The 18,136-nt window shown below is 38.6% G+C and overlaps 1 protein-coding gene across 4 annotated transcripts in view; it reads left to right on the top strand.

The window, feature by feature from the left end:
* The window catches only part of ADAM12 (ADAM metallopeptidase domain 12), a 486,667-nt gene that overhangs the window by 460,313 nt on the left and 8,218 nt on the right, over positions 1 to 18,136 (top strand). For all 4 annotated transcript variants that reach the window (XM_019502986.1, XM_019502984.1, XM_019502983.1 and 1 more), the window contains 7 exons: positions 2,175 to 2,283; positions 2,380 to 2,578; positions 5,486 to 5,563; positions 7,692 to 7,800; positions 11,916 to 12,048; positions 12,709 to 12,817; positions 13,311 to 13,490. In XM_019502986.1, the coding sequence (XP_019358531.1) occupies positions 2,175 to 2,283; positions 2,380 to 2,578; positions 5,486 to 5,563; positions 7,692 to 7,800; positions 11,916 to 12,048; positions 12,709 to 12,817; positions 13,311 to 13,490 (917 nt within the window). The remainder of the gene's footprint in view (positions 1 to 2,174; positions 2,284 to 2,379; positions 2,579 to 5,485; positions 5,564 to 7,691; positions 7,801 to 11,915; positions 12,049 to 12,708; positions 12,818 to 13,310; positions 13,491 to 18,136) is intronic.

Genomic DNA, 18,136 nt, shown 5'->3' with positions numbered 1-18,136 from the left:
TCTGACTGTGAAATGTAGATAAGTAATTGAGGCTTTAATCTTTCCTTTTTTTAGTGAAAACATCCACACAAACTGTAATGCTTTTTAATTTACATTTTATGCTTCAAGAATATGAACCTTCCTAAAGCCCTCTTCCTCTTGTTAAGGTTTTTAATGGAAATATCATGATGATTTGAACAAATAATGTACTGTGTGCACGCAAATACACGATTGGAAATAGCTCAAAACATTCGGCAATTTAAATGCTATATGAGATATTCTGCTCCTATTGTTAAGGATCAGGAGCATAATGTACTAAACTTGTAGTATTCTCAGCCTGAAGGCTTTCAAATACTTTTATTTTGATGCTTTGTTTTGCTGATCATGACATAAGTCCAACATTCGTTGTTTGCATCCTATGTGAGGGACTTTATTTTGAAAAATTACCCACCAGTGCAACTCAATCAGTGGTATCAATGGCAAGTGTGGTAATGTAGACAGCTCTTCAGGCATCTGTTTAAATTTTAACCGTTGTGCCATCTAACCTTGCACAGAGACGCCTATGCATAGTTGTACTTGAAACACACTCGCAGTGACTTGATTTTGGTGATCAAGTGTTTCCATTGGAGGAAACTATAAAGGAATAAAAGGCTTTTTAACTTCTCAGAGAAAGGCATAATAAAAACGTGGAAGTGGAAGACAGGCCAATGCAAATGAGAGAAAAGATATGTTTTAACAATCAGAGTAATTAATAATTGAAACAAACCATCAAGAGGTATGGTGTATTCACCATACCTTGAAGTTTTCAAAGGAAGACTCAGATGCTTTTCTGAAAGATACCTTTTCATCAGCAAGTTATTGGGCTCAGTATAGCTGGATGAAATTCTAAGGTATGACAGACAGGAACTCGGGCAGGGTACTTTAGATGCTTTGAGAGCGATTCAGGGGTGCCACACAATGTTAGCACTGTTAGGTGTGCAAACTTGATACACAAGATAAACTTAGAGATTTCAAATAGGAATTCATAGTGATAGAGACATCCTGACCTGTTGTAGTATTTCTAAGTTCTTTGCAACAGAAGAATTGCTCATTTTCCATAGTCAAAAATAAGTGAAAACCAAGAGCTGGCATTTTCCAAGGGATGCCTTGAATCTAAAAAGGTTGCGAAACACTGGACTAGATGATCTTGTGATCCTCTCTGGTCTGAAAATCTATGAATGAGGGACTTGTCTGGACAAGCAGTGCTATTATTGCTACCACCAGTAAAGATGTCATGTTGGGATATAAAAAGGTTTGCATAGATCTTCCAGATCTAAGTCAGTTGTTCTCACCCTGCTTACATTCAAGGCACCTCTTGATAGACTCAAGGCACCCCTCAGAAAATGCCAGCTCTTGGTTTTCACTTGATTTGTGTAACTACAGAAAAATAATAGAGCAATTCTTCTGTTGCAAAAGCTCAGACTGCAAGAGCTGAGAATGTTTTAACACTATGGATTTCTATTTGAAATCTCTGAAATTTATCTTCTGAATCATATTTGTACACCTAACAGTGCTAAAATTGCATGACACCCCACAGTACCCCTGAAAGGTTATCAAGGCACCGCAAGATGCCAGGACACCCTGGTTAAGAATCACTAAGTGCTGCATACTGTCATGGACAGCCTCCTAGCTCAGCCAGTTCACTACAGTGTAAGTACCATCTAAATCCAGTTTTTCCTGTCATTTTGAATTTTCCAGAATTGCATTTGAAACTCCTTTCCTGTTTCTCCTTTAGTGACCTACCTCTTTTCTTTACCTCTTCAGCCCCTTGGTTCTCGCTAGCAAGTGAGCTATTCTGAAGGGAGAGGAGCTAATGGAAAGATTATTCATTACCTCTCTTGGCTAAACTAGGTTTGGCACTTGATGAAATTCTCATTTCCTAAGAGGATATATGAGAGGGACACCAGCTCAAAATCTCAAAAGAGAATTAAGCCTGTAATGTTTATCAATTAGCCTTACCAAGCGAGACCAGTAACTATGGAAAACCCATGCACTCAGGTTGCTCAATTAGCATGCTAAACAAACACAACTGTTGGAAAGTGTTTCATCAGTATGCAGGTCACATCTTACATATAGCTAAAACACCAGTGGAGCTCAAATAAAATTATTAAAGACACCTTGCATCAGATTATGGTACTGATCTGTTTGTGTTACAGGTGCTAAACCAGCCCCAGGCATCTGCTTTGAGAGAGTCAATTCAGCAGGGGATCCTTATGGCAACTGTGGCAAGGACTCCAAAAGTTCCTTTGCTAAATGTGAACCCAGGTAAGACCTCACTTTGCCCTCAGACGAATGGCTGTTATCAGGCAAGCCAGTTTTTGGATCCTTTTAAAATTGTTTAAATCTTTTTTCCCCATCCAGAGATGCCAAATGTGGAAAAATCCAGTGTCAAGGAGGAGCAAATAGACCTGTAATCGGTACCAATGCTGTTTCCATAGAAACAAATATCCCACTGCAGGAAGGAGGCAAGATTCTGTGTCGTGGTACTCACGTGTACTTGGGGGATGATATGCCTGATCCTGGTCTCGTGTTGGCAGGCACCAAGTGTGAAGATGGAAAGGTAAAATCCAGAAATATTCCCAAGCAGCCAGATTATCAGTGTACAAAAGTGGTGTTGCAAAGTTCTGTATTCTAAACCAAGAGCTGATTTTGGTTTGTACAAAGAATAACATTTGTTTCTCACTGTCTTTCATACTCATACTGAGCCACATTTTACCCCATCCTTCATTTGGCCTCTTTCTGAACATACAGTTTTGCAGATACGGTGTCAGTCATGTAGACATATAAATGATCTCTGAGTGCGCTCAAGTACTTATTGTCCAAGTAAAACTTATACTTCCTGGAAAATAATTTGAGGAACAGACATAAAGGCCAGCTACTGAAAATCTGGTTTGTGAAATATATTTATCTGTGAAATACAAAACCAGAGGTTAGGATTATAGTTTGGTTTAATTTAAGATTTGTTGTTTACACGAATTAACAGGCTTTGTTACTTAAGCCAAAAAACTGACTTACCGTGAGCTCCATTTACTTCTTGAATGCCCACGAGGTCATTCAGAGTAACTGTTTTGTGTTCATGACTATGGCATGCAAAACATGAAATGCATGTGAAATTTAGGCAGTTCCACAAAACTCACTGAGTCCATAGCATTGCCTGTTGTTTTTTTTCAAAATTATTTTTAGCCACATACAAGCTTCAGAATAAGTTAATGAGTTTGGCTGGTCGTCACACACTTTAGTACCTCACTTGAAGAAAATGCTGTTCATGTAGTTGCACCTGGATCTGGAGCTGGTGCTAAAGTAGAAGGCATCTTTGGCCTGCAAAAGCAGCTTTTCATTTCCAGCAAATACGCTAACTAATTTTTTTGCTGTCACCAAACCTGATTATAACATATTCACATTTTGCCAGCTTTGAGATTGCCTTGCATTGGTTTAGGCCAGCTTTCCCATAGACAACTTATTCAGGATTTTGGCTGAAGGAAGAGGAGTAGAGAGTAATAAGGAAAATGATTGTTGTGCCACTGAAGGATTGAGAGGTTGAAGGGAGCCCAAGCTGCTGTTGGTGAAGGGGGTTTCCATGCTGTTGGCATGTTGTGGGCAGACAGAAAAAAGTGGAAGATCCAGAACACTTGGGTAAATTCAGATAAACTTTGAATCTGAATGTTTTGGAGTTCTGTTGACACATCTGTTAGGCATTTTGGTATCGGATTTAAAACCTGTCTTGAAGAATTACAACTATGCTACAAGAAAACAACGCACATAACCTCTGTCATTCTGTTATAATCATTCTAATCTGCCTAATCAGTCAAATACACAGGCTAATATTTATAGTGCACTTATAGTGCATTTATTTTGGATTCTGAATCTGAAGGTAAATATTCTTAGTTCTTTTTTTAAGAGAAAGGCACCCCACTTAAAATGCAACCATTTTAATGTGATCGGAATAGTATGTGCCAGTGCACGCTCACTATCTGAATGGTGAATACTGCTGTAATCAGAGTATATTCTCTCCATGCATGTATGTTGATGCTGGTCCAATCTAATTTCCTTCCCATTTTTCCTTCCCCCAGGGGGTAAGTGCCCTGATTAAGGACCCCTGTCATCTCCTGCATCACTTTAATCCCTGATTCATGCTAATTATTTGACTGACTTTTAGTCCTACTAAACTGGAACTACAGGGGAGCAGAAGCTATATACACTGAGCTTTCAAATGTTGACAGAACATACTAATCATTATTCCAGGCTTAGCATCCTTTTTTTCCCAATCTGAAAGGGATAACTTTTCATTATGATCATCTATATCAGTCCTTTCAATTCAGCTGGTGCTTTTTATTAGATGCTGTTAACCTGCTTTATCTCAACTTTTAGCTATGTAAAACTCCATAATGATTACAAAATAAACAATGTGTAAAAGCTTTTGTCCTGGGTTAATGCTGATTGGTAATTTCCTGTAAAATTATAATTTTACCTATATTCCATTTTTTAAATTCGGCTTGGGAAATTTCATTGTTGGAATTGTCCAAATATAGCAGATGAATCAACGCTGGCTCATATTTTTCAATCCATCCACTCTTGAAACATTAATTTATAGACGTAATCGCCACTAGTTCAAATCAACGTAGCTCCATTGCTGTAAGTAGAGGCATGTCAAATTACATTATATGCATGTCTACCACACACACTTTTCACCCAGAAATGAGCCTTCCTAATGTGGACACATTTCAAGCAAGGAAGCTGATTTCCATGTCAGTGTAGATATGCGGATGCTGGGTGCTCCACTTCTGACAGTATACGGGAAGGACAGAGTCCCATCATCAGCATCACTCAGCCTTTGGCTGCAGCTACACAGCTCAAAGTTTAACCCTGTCACAGCTGCTGCTGAATTGGTTAAACCAGCCAACAGCTGCTGCCAATTCCTGCATGCTACCAGCATTCAGCCTGGGTGAGCCTATTTAGTGGCAGGTGAGATTCTGGGGGGAAAAAGGTTTTCCTTCATTCTGGTTTCCCAAAACAAGATGTGTTTCTTATTTTGGTACATAAGTAATACAGCTTTAATTGATATTTATTTGAGGAGACTCATGGCCAAATCTTCAGTCAGCAAAAACAGGTGCATGGCCACTGCGGTGGAGCTTTGACGTTTTACAGTGGCTCAGGATCTGGTCCTAGATATAAAATGTATCTGAAATTCAAACTTGCAAGAACCTGAATGTTAGTCAAAAGTGATATCTGCTTTTAAGCTATCGTTGGATGGAGTATGGGGCTGGAGCTGAAGGCTTTATGAAAACATAGTAAGGGATGTACCTCCTGTTTGGTTTCCCTCATAGCAATGTAAATCAGTAAAATCAGGCTCTGCATAGACAAATTAAATACTGGAAAAATACTCTCATAAGGATGTAACACAGTATGTTGTTTGCACTGGAATTTTCTACCACAGTATTAAAGCTGTTCTTCATGCCTTGTTTTGCAGATCTGTTTAAATCGCCGATGCCAAAATACTAGTGTATTTGGAGTTCATGAATGTGCAACAAAATGTCATGGACGTGGAGTAAGCATTACAGAAATATTTTTTCCTGCTAGTCAAGAGCCAGTTAAGCAATAAATCATTCATTTGTAGTGCCATTTTGAATGATTCTTTGTGATCTATCAGTCAGTCTTTACAGCATTTCCTTTCGCGGTTATCAATTTTCTGTGCCCTTTACACACTGCAAGAAATGAAAGGATTTTAACAAAGAAAAAGCTGATCAAGTAATAATCTTTTTTTTTTTAAGTTTAACATTGTGATAAAAAGAAACGTTGTCATCTTTAGAATGGTTTCAAGCCTAACACTCCTGTGTGAAGGATTTCCCATTAACATTTCAAACAGGAGTTTCTTTGTGGTCCTAGCAGAATTGTAATATGCATCTGAACTGAAGTAGTTAAAAAAAAATTTCCAAAAGATTAAAATAAGACAAAACCACACTGACTGCTGCAAACAAAAATTACATGCGAGAAAACTGAATTTTAACAAACAATGATATCTTTTTCCATTCACAAACTTTTTGGAGACAACTAGCACCTAAATGTTTTAAAACACAATTTATTTTTCATGAAAGTGTTAGTTATTTCAAACTGCATCATATTAATGTTGATTAACTGCCCTACCAGTTCATTTGTTGCTATGAAAGTCTGTGCCAACAGAAATCAAACTTCAAGATCTATATGAAACTACAAATTCCCTTTTTGTAATGAATGTATAAACCCATAGCTTGTTTTGTCATGCTGTGTTTGAAAAAAATCAGCATTGTCAATGATAAAGTATCTTGTCACTGTGCTGAAATGAGCATTGACTTAAAGATTGGCATCTTTGTGCTATGGAGAACACATGGTGACTTCTAAGTAGCAAAACAGGAACTGGCACACTTGTAGACGGTAATCCCTGTAGAGCTTTAATTTCAAGACTGGTGTAGAAGAAATGTTTAACTGTTTTCCTCTGTGAAAAACAAACCGGTTGTTATGTTTTACATGAATCTGGAATGTTTCTTGTAAACCTACTATGCGAGGAAGCTTCATCTGAGTAAATGATTATCTCCTCAGTACCATTCAGGCCTCCCAAATATAGCCTTGCTGAAAATATGCCAATTGGATTCCCCAGAAAAAAGCAAAGTAGAGAACTCATGTGTCCTAACCTGACTGCTGCACTGCAAAACCCTGTTAATCAATCTGTTGTCCAGTTTTCAATGGCAAAGGCTTCCATCCAGCAGTAAGGATGAGTGTTAGCAGACCTAAATACCCGTGGCAGCTTGCCACAAAGCCCATGAGCTAACTCAAGTCAGCCAGAGTGCTAACGTGCAAGTCTGCCTGCAGCAAAACATTTATCTCATTCAGTGAATTTATAATAGTGGCAAAGCATGTGTCATTGTCTTCTGCTTTAACATCCTGGCTGTACTTCATGCGGACAACGGGAAAGGGCAATTGCTCCTTCTCTGGTGATTTTGTAGGGCCTTGTTACACCTTACTCTGTGAGCCACACACATGTTGATCGGTGCTAGGGCTAGCTTGGAGTTTGGAGCCGTCACACCCTTAGTCTAGAAACCTTCCACTTGCCATTAGAGGCCTGGGGAGCAGGGGCAGGACTAGGAGCTGGAGCTGTGAGTTGCCACTGGAGGGCTGGTGAGCCAAGATGGGCTTTTGTCCCTGCTCTATGGATGTGGGTGTGAGAGATCCTGGGATACTGGAGGACTGTAATTTTAGCAGTGCATCTGTGTGGAGCAGCCACACCTTAACGGAGCTGGGTAGTGTGGATCAGAGATAATCCTGCCCTGCAGTGGTATAACTTTGAGCCATGTAACAAATGCTTAAAACCTTTAAGGTGTTAATGTGCAGATAATTCAGGGGTTAAAAGCTCCAGGAGCCACCCAAAAATTACTGTGTAACAAGGCCCTTACAGTTCAAGTTGTTAGCTGCCATATAAACAATGAATTAGGTTCTGTATTACTATTTGGACAGCCACTGTAAGTATCAGTGTGTAATCCATGTTGTGGCAACAGACAGATTTCAATGAGTCCTTGCTGTTATACAAGCTTTAATTCCACCTCATGTACTTCTACCCAACTGAAAGCTCCTATTTCCTGATAGGATTTAGTCACAACTGCCTGAAATGACTTCCATATTAGTTCATTTGTCTTTGTTTTAAGGTCTGTAACAATAAAAAAAATTGCCATTGCGAGGCTGAGTGGGCCCCTCCCTATTGTGACAAGCCAGGGTTTGGTGGCAGCATGGACAGTGGACCAGTTAGACAAGCAGGTTAGTAACAGCTGGTTCTTCTCTCTCATTTCCATGGTAAAATTTAAAAAAAAGGCTAAATCCAAAACGGATTTCTTGAACACACAAATTGAGACTGCAAAACTGGAAAACAAGTCAACCAATTTGGCAACTTCATCCAAACAAATTGGCACCATTTTAAAATTTAGCAAAGGAAAAACAGCCATTTTTATTGCATAACTGTAAACACAACAGCCCCAGTGAACTTTCTGAATGTTCCCTGTTAAGTTTGGTAGTTCAGAAACATGGGGGGAATGGTATACTGGTCTGATCATAGGATTCAGAGCCATGAGGTCTTGTATTCTAATCCTGACCTATTGGGTGGATTTGTAGAAGTTACTTACCCTTTTAATTGCTGTAAAAGTCTACAGTACACCAAACCGTAGTTCCACCTAATTGTTTAGTTCATATTAGTGTGTCAGAGAGAGATTTAGCCCTATTTCTGGGTCAGTGAGAGGCTCCAAAGCATCCTCCATTGATTGCATCCTTAAGGGATTGATTTTCAAATGTGCATCTGTACTGTTGTGCATGCAAAGCTACATTTACAATTATGGGCCCAACATGGGCCTAATTTTATGGTGATTACAAGTGCAAACTCAGGGGGCCAAGTATCTTTGCATGTTAAGAACTGCTTCGCTTGCACACACGTGAAAACCAAGACCTCTGAATATGACAAACCCAAAAAAGTAAGTACATTTGATACTGTGCCTTTATAGTTGTTTTTGTGGTAGAGAATTCATGAATACATCAGAATGAATCATATATATTCATTAATCTTTCACATATTTTTACTAAGTTCCCCTCACATTTGATGATAATGGAATATTTATACTTCCTTTAAGTTCTGCATTCAATTTCCCTATAAGCAATCCTTGAAACATTGGCTTTTGCATCCTATGAGCAAAAAGAGGTAGTTAGCCATCTTCATGTGAAGTCAGGCAGAAGGCAGGGCAGCTTTACACCTTATACACTAAGCAGAGATAAATAGCATGAGTTTTCATGAACTCAAACTCACTTTGTGAGATGTTGTGAAAAGATATGCACAGAGCAGTATATAAAATAGAGAGAGTGATTTCAATCCAAAATACAGTGATTTGAATACAAATATGTATTCAAGTGACTCTCTCCATTTTATACACTGTTCTGTGCATGGTCTTTCACAGTGTCTGATGAAGTAAGTTTAGGCTCACAAAAACGTATATTTACATCGCTGATTTACTTAGTCTGCAAGGTACAAATCTACCCTGGCTTTTGCATTCTGTTTCACCTCTTCCTCTGCAGATGTTGTAACTCACAGGGTTTGATAATCCTCACGTACCAGTTTTTCTCCAGAATATCTCAACTTTAATGACTTCAGCAGAATCACTTTTGATTTATATCGAAGTAAGAGGCAAATCAGTCCATAGTCTATTCACATTTGCATGTATAGCCTATGATTTGCTGGGAAGTGATCTCAGTTCTTTTCATACAAATAATACTACTCAAAAATAAACTGGATTGTATTCTCTATATGCTGGATCCTGGAGTGAATTGTAATGCTGAACTTGTGACATCATAGTCATTTCCATGACAATGATACAACATTACAATTTCACTGCAGGATGCAGCACAAAGATGATGAGGGAGAAAGAGCTTTTTCAAACCCCCAAGCAGCTGATAAAATAGCAAAAAAAATCATGGTCAGTTCTTGAGCACATGATTACCTAGGTTCAAGCATTGTCACTTGTTCAGAGTTACTCTACCATAGTAGTCCTTCTTTAGCTTACCTTGTATCTATGTGTTACAGGGAACTACAAAATTTGAATGACTATATCCATCACATAGACTATGCTGCAACATATAGCACTAGCTATAATACATAATTCTGAATTATATGCTTTCCCATTTGGCCCTTTAAAAATATAGAAAACTGTTTCTAAAATTGTGTGATACTGCATGATACTTTTGCCATCTATATGCAGTGATAGTGCCATATTCAGTAATATTGGGAATAAGTAAACACAGAAATTTTTAGACAAGCTAATTTTCCAACCTTGCCATTTGGGGTTTAAATATAAGCAAGTGATGGAATGGTTTGGATTATGATCTGAGTATTTTGCACATCCCTAAATCAAACTGCAAGAAGGATTAGCTAAATAAAGGACAAAAATACATTTATCTTAGTCAAACATGGCACACGGTCTGATTAGTCATTAGTAACTGATTTTTACCCTGCTGACTTCTACTAAATGCCTGTGCTTGGCATACTCATTCTTGATAATATAAATTTATATAAATATGTTAAATATGTAACAGAACTGTTATGGAAAGATGAATTAATTTTAATTGCCTCAACTTGAGTTACCAATTTTATTTAGCTTTCAGTAATGGAAAGAGATGCATTGCTCTGCTCCAAGTTAAAATGCTTTCAACACTGCTGCTGCCACCCAACTCAAGTTGTCTTATTCAAAATAATCAACACAGTGCCTATTTCATTGCCCATCCTCTGACAGAAGATGGGGTATAGATGAGAGCTAGCTGGTTGCAATTCGATCAGGACAAAAACTGAAATAACAATGGCAGGTTGCCATGCAAAGCATGCCATGGCTGTATGGAGGATGTGTCATGCATTGTTACAATTTTCAGTCTTGAATGATCATGGAACTGCCAGATGTGACAGATTTGCTTTCTCTCTGGCCAAAGGGCTAACTCCTTTTTTTCAGATACAAACCTGGCTTTCAAGATTAATGTTTTTGTTCCTTCTGGCTGCAATTACAGCAATGCCCACTTCATTAAAATGGCACTTTAAGTCATTCTAGAAACTAAAGGTAGTGCATAAGGCAGCAGTCCCCTTGTTAAGTGATATTACACCATAAAGAGCATTGTTTGGTGCCACTGCTTTAGGCTCCATGTTGTTAGTCAATGGTTTCCAAATTAAGTTTAACATGTTGGCTTTTACCTGTGAAGCTCTAAATACCTTCAGACCTTCTCAGCTGAGTTCTACCCATGCCATACTGTCAGGACAGGAGGAGTCAGCTGTGAAATCTAAGCTAAGTCCCCCTTGATTAACAAAAAAAAAAAAGAAGAAGAAGAAGAGAGCAGCTAAAAGAGTGGAGGCTTGGTGGGAAAAAGGCAAGTGTTTGGGTTATTTTCTAATTTGGGGATGAGGAGAAGCTGCAAGTGTTATTCCTTATTGGACATGGTGGTCCTATTAACTTAGGGCAAAAGCCACCCATTTATTTGATTCCATCTGGTGTTACTGAGGTCAAGGAGCATAACCACAGTGACAGCAGCTGCCAGCCTATAATGTGAAGGGACCAACGAGACTAAAATCCTGAGTAACGTAGCTCAAGTAATACTAAAAAAATAGCTATTACATAGTGTTTTAAATAAACAGAACCATCAGTGATCTTGATCTTGATTTAAAAACTGGACCCTTCAGGGTAGGAAATATGCTTTTTTTCCTATAACAACTGCCTCTTACATTGTCATTTGCTTCTGTTTGATGTGGAAAAAACTGGTGAACCAAGATTTGACAATTGTGCTATCAACCATGGAGTTCTGAGAAATGTTTCAAATTGAAGTGAACATCTAAACCATTGAGACTTTGGATTTTTATTGCTGAATACCACTGTTATTTTCTGCTTATTGCACCTCTCTGTATTTTTTCCAGCTTTCTGCTATGTATATTTGTAATAGACATGACAACCATTGATCCTTGTGGGTCCTGGTGTACAAGTGAGAGGTCACCCAGACCTTCAAAGTGTATGCGTAGGCATGAGTATGGAGGAGTGGAGACTGCCCAGACCTTCCATCCTCCCTTAGACCACTGAGACAGAATCCAAAGGCCAGACTTGTGCAGTTGAGTAAAAAGCTGGGACTATCAGATAGCAGATGTATTTTAACCATTTCTTTTTGGAGTTGACAGAAGCAAATTAAATTACTTTAGAATGGATTAGTCTTAGAAGAGATCATTTCAGTTCTCTAGTAAGTGATTTCCTAACTTCATTTGGTAGGTATCTCAAAGGCAAGTCAAGACAGCAGTGTGCTACTCTTGACATCACATATTTCACTATAACTGACTCCTGACATAAGTCAAATAATGTTTTTTGTTGCAGATAGGAAAAGTTTAACCATAGGAATATTGGTAACTGTTCTATGCCTCGTTGCTGGTTTAATAATGTACCTTAAAAGGAAGACTTTGATTAGACTGCTGTTTACAAGTAAAAAAACAACAATGGAGAAACTAAGGTATGGCAATTATACTTATTTTCATTTTAATAAATATTGGTATAAAATGATAACTGTTACACCTCTTATCCCTTATGTTCATTATCTTTGTTCATTATGGCAAGCTAGCAAGTATGATGGGACCGCAAGAGTCAGGTTTATTAAAAGTATATCCATTAAGATGGGTATGTCAGTGTTCTTTCTTGTTCAACTTAACTTCACTGACGGCTCAGTAAATTGAGTGGGCTTTGACTAAATCTCTTTCTCTTTTGTGATAAGCAATTAAAAAGTAAAGGAAGCAATGCCTTGCTTTTGGTTTGCTTGAAATATTTTCATTATGTGAGGTGGCCTTTTATCTAAACTCAGTCAAGTGAACTGAAACTTCTGTATTTGAGGTCATTACTGCTTAAATGCTAGATTCATTAGAATAGTCGCTTGGGTGTTATAAAACTGCATTCCCACAGATTGCCAGAGCTAATTTAACAGACTAGTGGTTTCAAAAAAATCAATATTTATTTTTATTCTTGCAAGCATGTTAGATAATTTTTATTTTCCTTGTTTACCATAGAGAGCAAAAATAAGAATGCCATTTTAAAGCATTACTCTGAAAAAGGTTTCTCTGACAAAAGCCGTGCTAATCAGAACTATGTTGTACTCAGTAAGTGTATGCTTGTCTTGCAGGTCTGTGAATCCAGCCAGGCCTTCCAATTTATTTGAAACTAATCACATCCATACCACAACTGTCAGCAAAAAAATTGACATTAAGCCACAACATTTAAACATACCTAAGGTGGGTTCCTAAATAGTTAACACCTCATTATTAGATATCTATATTCCATATCCTTTTGAATTAACTTACTGTGACAAAATTATCATGAAGTATTAAATTTATATAGAACTACGACCCAGTAAAACAAAAAGAGAAAATGCAGGTCCAAAAATGCACATTGGTTTCCAAGTTCCAAACAGATGGAGACCTCACATGTTGAAAAGAAATACATCTAGTCTCTGGGATACAGCCAGCCATCTCAGGTACGAATACTGCCTTCTAAACAGCAAAAGATTACTGTTTGAATAGGATTCTAGAAGCTATTAATTGCATAACTGCCTGTCCTCTGGCTACCGAAAAAGAGATATGAATGAGTTAAAGCAGGAAAGGAAGGGAAAAGCAAGTACAAAATATGGATGACAATGGCATTTAAAGCAATGTTGTCTGTATGTATAATATTGGTTAGCATGTTTTCAGCTACCATGGACTTTTTCATTGTTTTATGTTTCTGTAGAGAGATGGTCCAAGAAGATTCATGTCCTATCAGACTACTGACATTAGTAATCCTGTAAAGCCACATGATTTTCTACAATCAAAAATACCACAGAGAGTGCTACCACCCCTTCACCAGTTGCCTTTTCAAACTGTACCTGCAAGGCCTCTGCCAGCTGATCCTTCTCTTAGACTTACCCAGGTAAATCTTTATTTTCTTTTTAAGAGGATTTTTAAAACTTGGCATCAGGTGTTATAGTAGTACTAACTATTCTTCCATCAGTGAGGAATTTTATAGAATGAATGATATTTTGCTTCACAGGTTTTATTTGAAGGACAACAGATATTTACAATAAAGTATCATCCTCATTTGTGCTTTTTGAATGGAGAGATGTTACATTTGTTTATGGTGCAGCACACAGAAAACACCCTCCAACCACCTGCTGAGCCGGGGCTTTTTTTCCCCCCCCAAGTGCTGGGAGCTGGGGCGGGCAGGGCAGCCATTGCTGGGTGGGCGAGGGGCGAGGGATGGGCCTGGCCTGGCTGATTTGGAGATTCAGCTGCTGCCAAATCTCCAAACTAGATTCAGCCAAATCGACTCAGGACAGTGATTCAAATCACTGAATCGAATCAGTCCCCTGAATCAGCCGAACTGAATACTAGCCACTTCTCACAGGCCTACTGAATACATGACATAAATTAGTCTCTTTCTTAGTCACTTGTGAATAGTTACAGTTACCTTTATGCAACTAAACTACATATTTAGAGGCAACCTGTTCTAAAAATGTATAATGTTGCCAATATAATGATTTACAAGCTAGGAGGGTTTTTTTTAAACTTTCATTCTCACTTTGCAACGCATCTCTCATCTTTTCAAAGTCCCTCTGCTCCATTGGCTTTGATACAGACTATGTTCAGTAATTTGGAAAGAGAACAGGTTTCACTTATTCTGCATATTAAATTATTTCATTTTCAAGAACACAAGAATAGTGCATAGAGTGTCCTTACCAATCTCTGATATCCCTCAAACCCAAATTAGGATGACCATGATAAACACAGGCTATCAACTTGCTTAACTTTAAGCCCCACCATAATAAGTCAACCATGAGCAAGCCAGGCAGAAAAGCACCTAATCTTAATTTCCTCTTGGTCTTAGAATTAATACATTTTCCTGCACAACATAACTGCTGTCTTGTCATCTCCCTTTGATAGCCACAAATGGAAATAAAAAGCCCTACAGTAGGGTTTTAGATTTTAAAGTGCAAATAATTCTAAACTGTAGTAAAGCATCGCTGGTGTTACATCTCTAAAATTGGGTTCCTGGCAACAGTCATAATTTCCTCCTTTTGAAACAGCTATGCTCTATGTAAAAAAATCAGAGTTTGAGCATCTAATTCAGTCATGTTTTGTCTCGAGTACAACGGGGTGGCTTAATTCCTCCCACTATGGTATGATACTGTGTTTTTCTCTACAAACATCTTGCAGTCATTTCAGGAACTAGATTTGATAGACTCCAAAAGGGACCTACAGGCAGAAGCATCCATTCAACCTACCTATTTATGGTCAAAGTACACTCTGGGGGGGCTCTTACCACATCAGCTAAAGAGGAACAGGAGCTGTGGCAGACCACTGCTTATCAAGGGAAAGGTCAAATAGCTGCGATCCCTGATCCTATTTCCCTTATTCTACCCAGGCCACTGGTATGAGAACATTACCTTTGAAACTTGGGGGTAAGAGAAAATAGAAAAAGGAGAAGGGGTAGGATTCTCCTGGGGGGGGAGGTGTTGTTTGTTTTTACTGTAGCCTCTCTCCTGAGCTGTCTTCAGCAACATACAGTGATGGTGACGGCAAAAAGTTGCACCTATATCACTTCTCAGGGGTCTAGTTTGACAAAGCAAATTATCAGATTATTTAGCTTTTCTCCAGTTCTGTAGGCAGGCATTTCTATTCATTGCTCTTAAATTGAGTTTTTCCCTTCTTCCTTTTCAAAATGTTGAGTCATCCACTTTCCGTTTCAAGGGAACAGGAATTAACAATTCCTTCTAAAACCGATGCTATAGGCATTGTGCTACCAGCCTAGATAAAGTAGCAAGTTGTGTGCCAGCTTCCTAGTACTGCCACTACCAAAGACTGGCAGCTATGTTTTCCCTCAACCTTTTCTAACCTGCGAAGTTCAAAATCAGTAATGAAAATGATTACTCTGCAAATCCCAAGTTGAAATCTGTGTGATATTGTATGCCTGCAAGCACAACATAAGCAATAAGATGTGATTGAGATCTGATCCCTGATCCCACAGTTGTGCCTTCTGCCATGCCATTGGTGCACCAGATTGATTTCACTGTGCCTTTAACTGGAAGTCTGTCAGCAGCTTATGGTTTCATCATTACAGCAAAATATCTTATCTAGATCAGCTTGCTATGGGATATTCTTACTACACAAAATAGTAGCTCAATAAGTAGACAGAGCTATGTTTACCTTCTCCATGTTCTTCTACAGTCACTCTTGTTAACAATATCAATATCAGTATCCCCTCTCCCAGGGTTGTTATTTAAAACTGGTTTTACAGTTAAGATGCCTAACTCAAATAATCCACAATGTTCCTGCATCAATAGACTGATAATGACCTCTCTTTTTTCTAGTGCATTTTAGGTCAGAGACCTCTTCCAGATACATATTCAGAACATATGAGAGTAGAAGATAAAATCTGATAATTTGTTTACAGCTGCCCAAGATACAAGAAATACATTTTTCTTTTTCTGAAGCATAGCTGTAATAAGAGCTAGTGTTAATATTGAAAACCTGACAGCTTAAAAACTCTCTGTGAAGTTACTGATATAAAACTGGACAGTGAAATCCATCCATCAGCAACTTTTAGCTGAGATTTGATTGGGCAAGAACTGGGTTGGGTTGACTTCCTAATTGCATAGAGAACTTGAACAGTCAAGCACAACTTTTGTGGCACTGAATGCCATGCTACTCACTTGCCAGGAGTCCAAGGGCTGTAACTATGTACACTTCCATGACATAGTTTATGTTGATTTGTACTTCCCTATCATGCACTCAGAATATAAATTACAACCATAAAGTTGCATCTTTTTTGTTCATTTTTTCCTCTCTCTCTCCCTCCCATTCAAAGGGCAATGTCATGTTTTTTGATAGAAAGGAGTGACAAGAAGGGAGAAGTGCTGTTAAGGTCTCTCCTATTCCTCTTTCTCCCCTCTACATGCAGACATACTTGTTCTACCATAAAAGCACCCCTTTCCTGGCTTTGCATAATCCATTTCTAAACTGGACCAGAAAAGGGCACTCTTATCCTAGCATGTATGTCCGCATGGGACAGTAGTCTGAAAAGGTTGCTTCCAATCAGTTTTCCCATGCAGAGAAGGCCAAAGCTACTGATCTTTTCCTCACATGCTAGCCCCACACCTAGACAGTGGGCAGTTTTATTTCTACTCATGAGCCCTCAGCTGGAGGATGAGAAGCTGCAACTAGTGGACAGCTAGAGAAGTGCTGTGAAACTAGCTGGCAACCACTAAAGAGAATGGATAAAATGGGGACACTAGTATCTATTTTCTCCCACCCTTTGTCCATCTTGTCTGTTTTGGTCAGGGCAGATTTGGTCTGTGGAGCCATATGATCCAGCCTCTGGGTCCAAGACTGATCTTGCCGGCAGGCTGGACCCAGGGCTGCAGGAGATGCACACAGCGCAGGGGGCCGGCACAGGGTGTGTGCTGGATGCAGCACCCTGCTGGAATGGCCCTGCATACTGGCTCAGGCCACAGCATGTTTGATCCAGCACCAATTAGTGGTGAGAATCCAGGCCGCATGCCAGGCGCAGCATGTACCAACTCCGCTACAGAGCTTGTGCTGCACAGTACTCAGGGTCAGCAGGGGATGTGTGCTGCAAGTGGCGCCCCGCCAGATCAGCCCTGCACACTGGCTCCAGGGTTGGTTTGGATCCGTGCTCTAGTTTTATATTAATTGAAACTGGCACCTGTTAGACAATTTCCTTTAGTAAAATCTAACAGACTCCATCAGTATCATGACTATATTCCTATCACATAGAACGATGCAGAGTATTTGCAAGAAGCTGCTGTTTATGTCATCATTTGCCATGCCTGATTACTTCATGAATATTTGCAATATCCCTAGTATTTTCCTTTTATGAAATCTATTCTTCCTGCAAACAATGTTGATAAGCAAAATATGTTTATTTGCTTTTTTTTATCAGGGAGGAAGTTCTTTTGGGTGATGGTCAAGGCTGACTTATACAAACTATGAAATTTGTCTATTATATTGTTATAATAGGAAAGAACATACTTAATGTTGCCATTCCTCATTTGCATGGAGAACTAGAATTAGTTTGTGTTATGATAGGACTACAGAAGAGGAGGAGGAGATGCACAAAATTACAGTTTTAAAATTAAAATTATTCTAAATTTGAACTGACCAAATCAAAAGCTTAAAGAAAATAAAACTGGACTCGAGACATCCATATATTTACTAGTGAACATCTGCATTTTCTTTTCACCACATAAGCAAAAATAATAAAGGAAAAAAATATACTGAAAGAAATAATGAACATTACATCCATCCTTTCAAAAGCTGGTTAACTATGCTTTCATTTTGCTATAACTGTTAGCAGTGAGCAATACGATTATATAAATTTTCTATTCTTTGAGAAGATAATTAGCGGGATTTCATAAGAGTAACGATAAAAGTGTGGCTTAAAAGCACTGGACTGGAACTCAGGATCTGAGGTCACTATCTGATTGTACTAAGAATGCTCTGTGTGAGTTTGAATAATTAATCTAGTCAAGTTGCAGTTCCTCGTTTGAAAATTGGGGG

The sequence above is a fragment of the Gavialis gangeticus genome, unplaced genomic scaffold (genome assembly GCF_001723915.1).
Source record: "Gavialis gangeticus isolate Ggan-Ray unplaced genomic scaffold, GavGan_comp1, whole genome shotgun sequence".
NCBI classification, from domain to species: Eukaryota; Metazoa; Chordata; order Crocodylia; family Gavialidae; genus Gavialis; species Gavialis gangeticus.
Note: the sequence above shows the minus strand (reverse complement) of the source record. Positions and strands in the feature narration are given on the sequence as shown.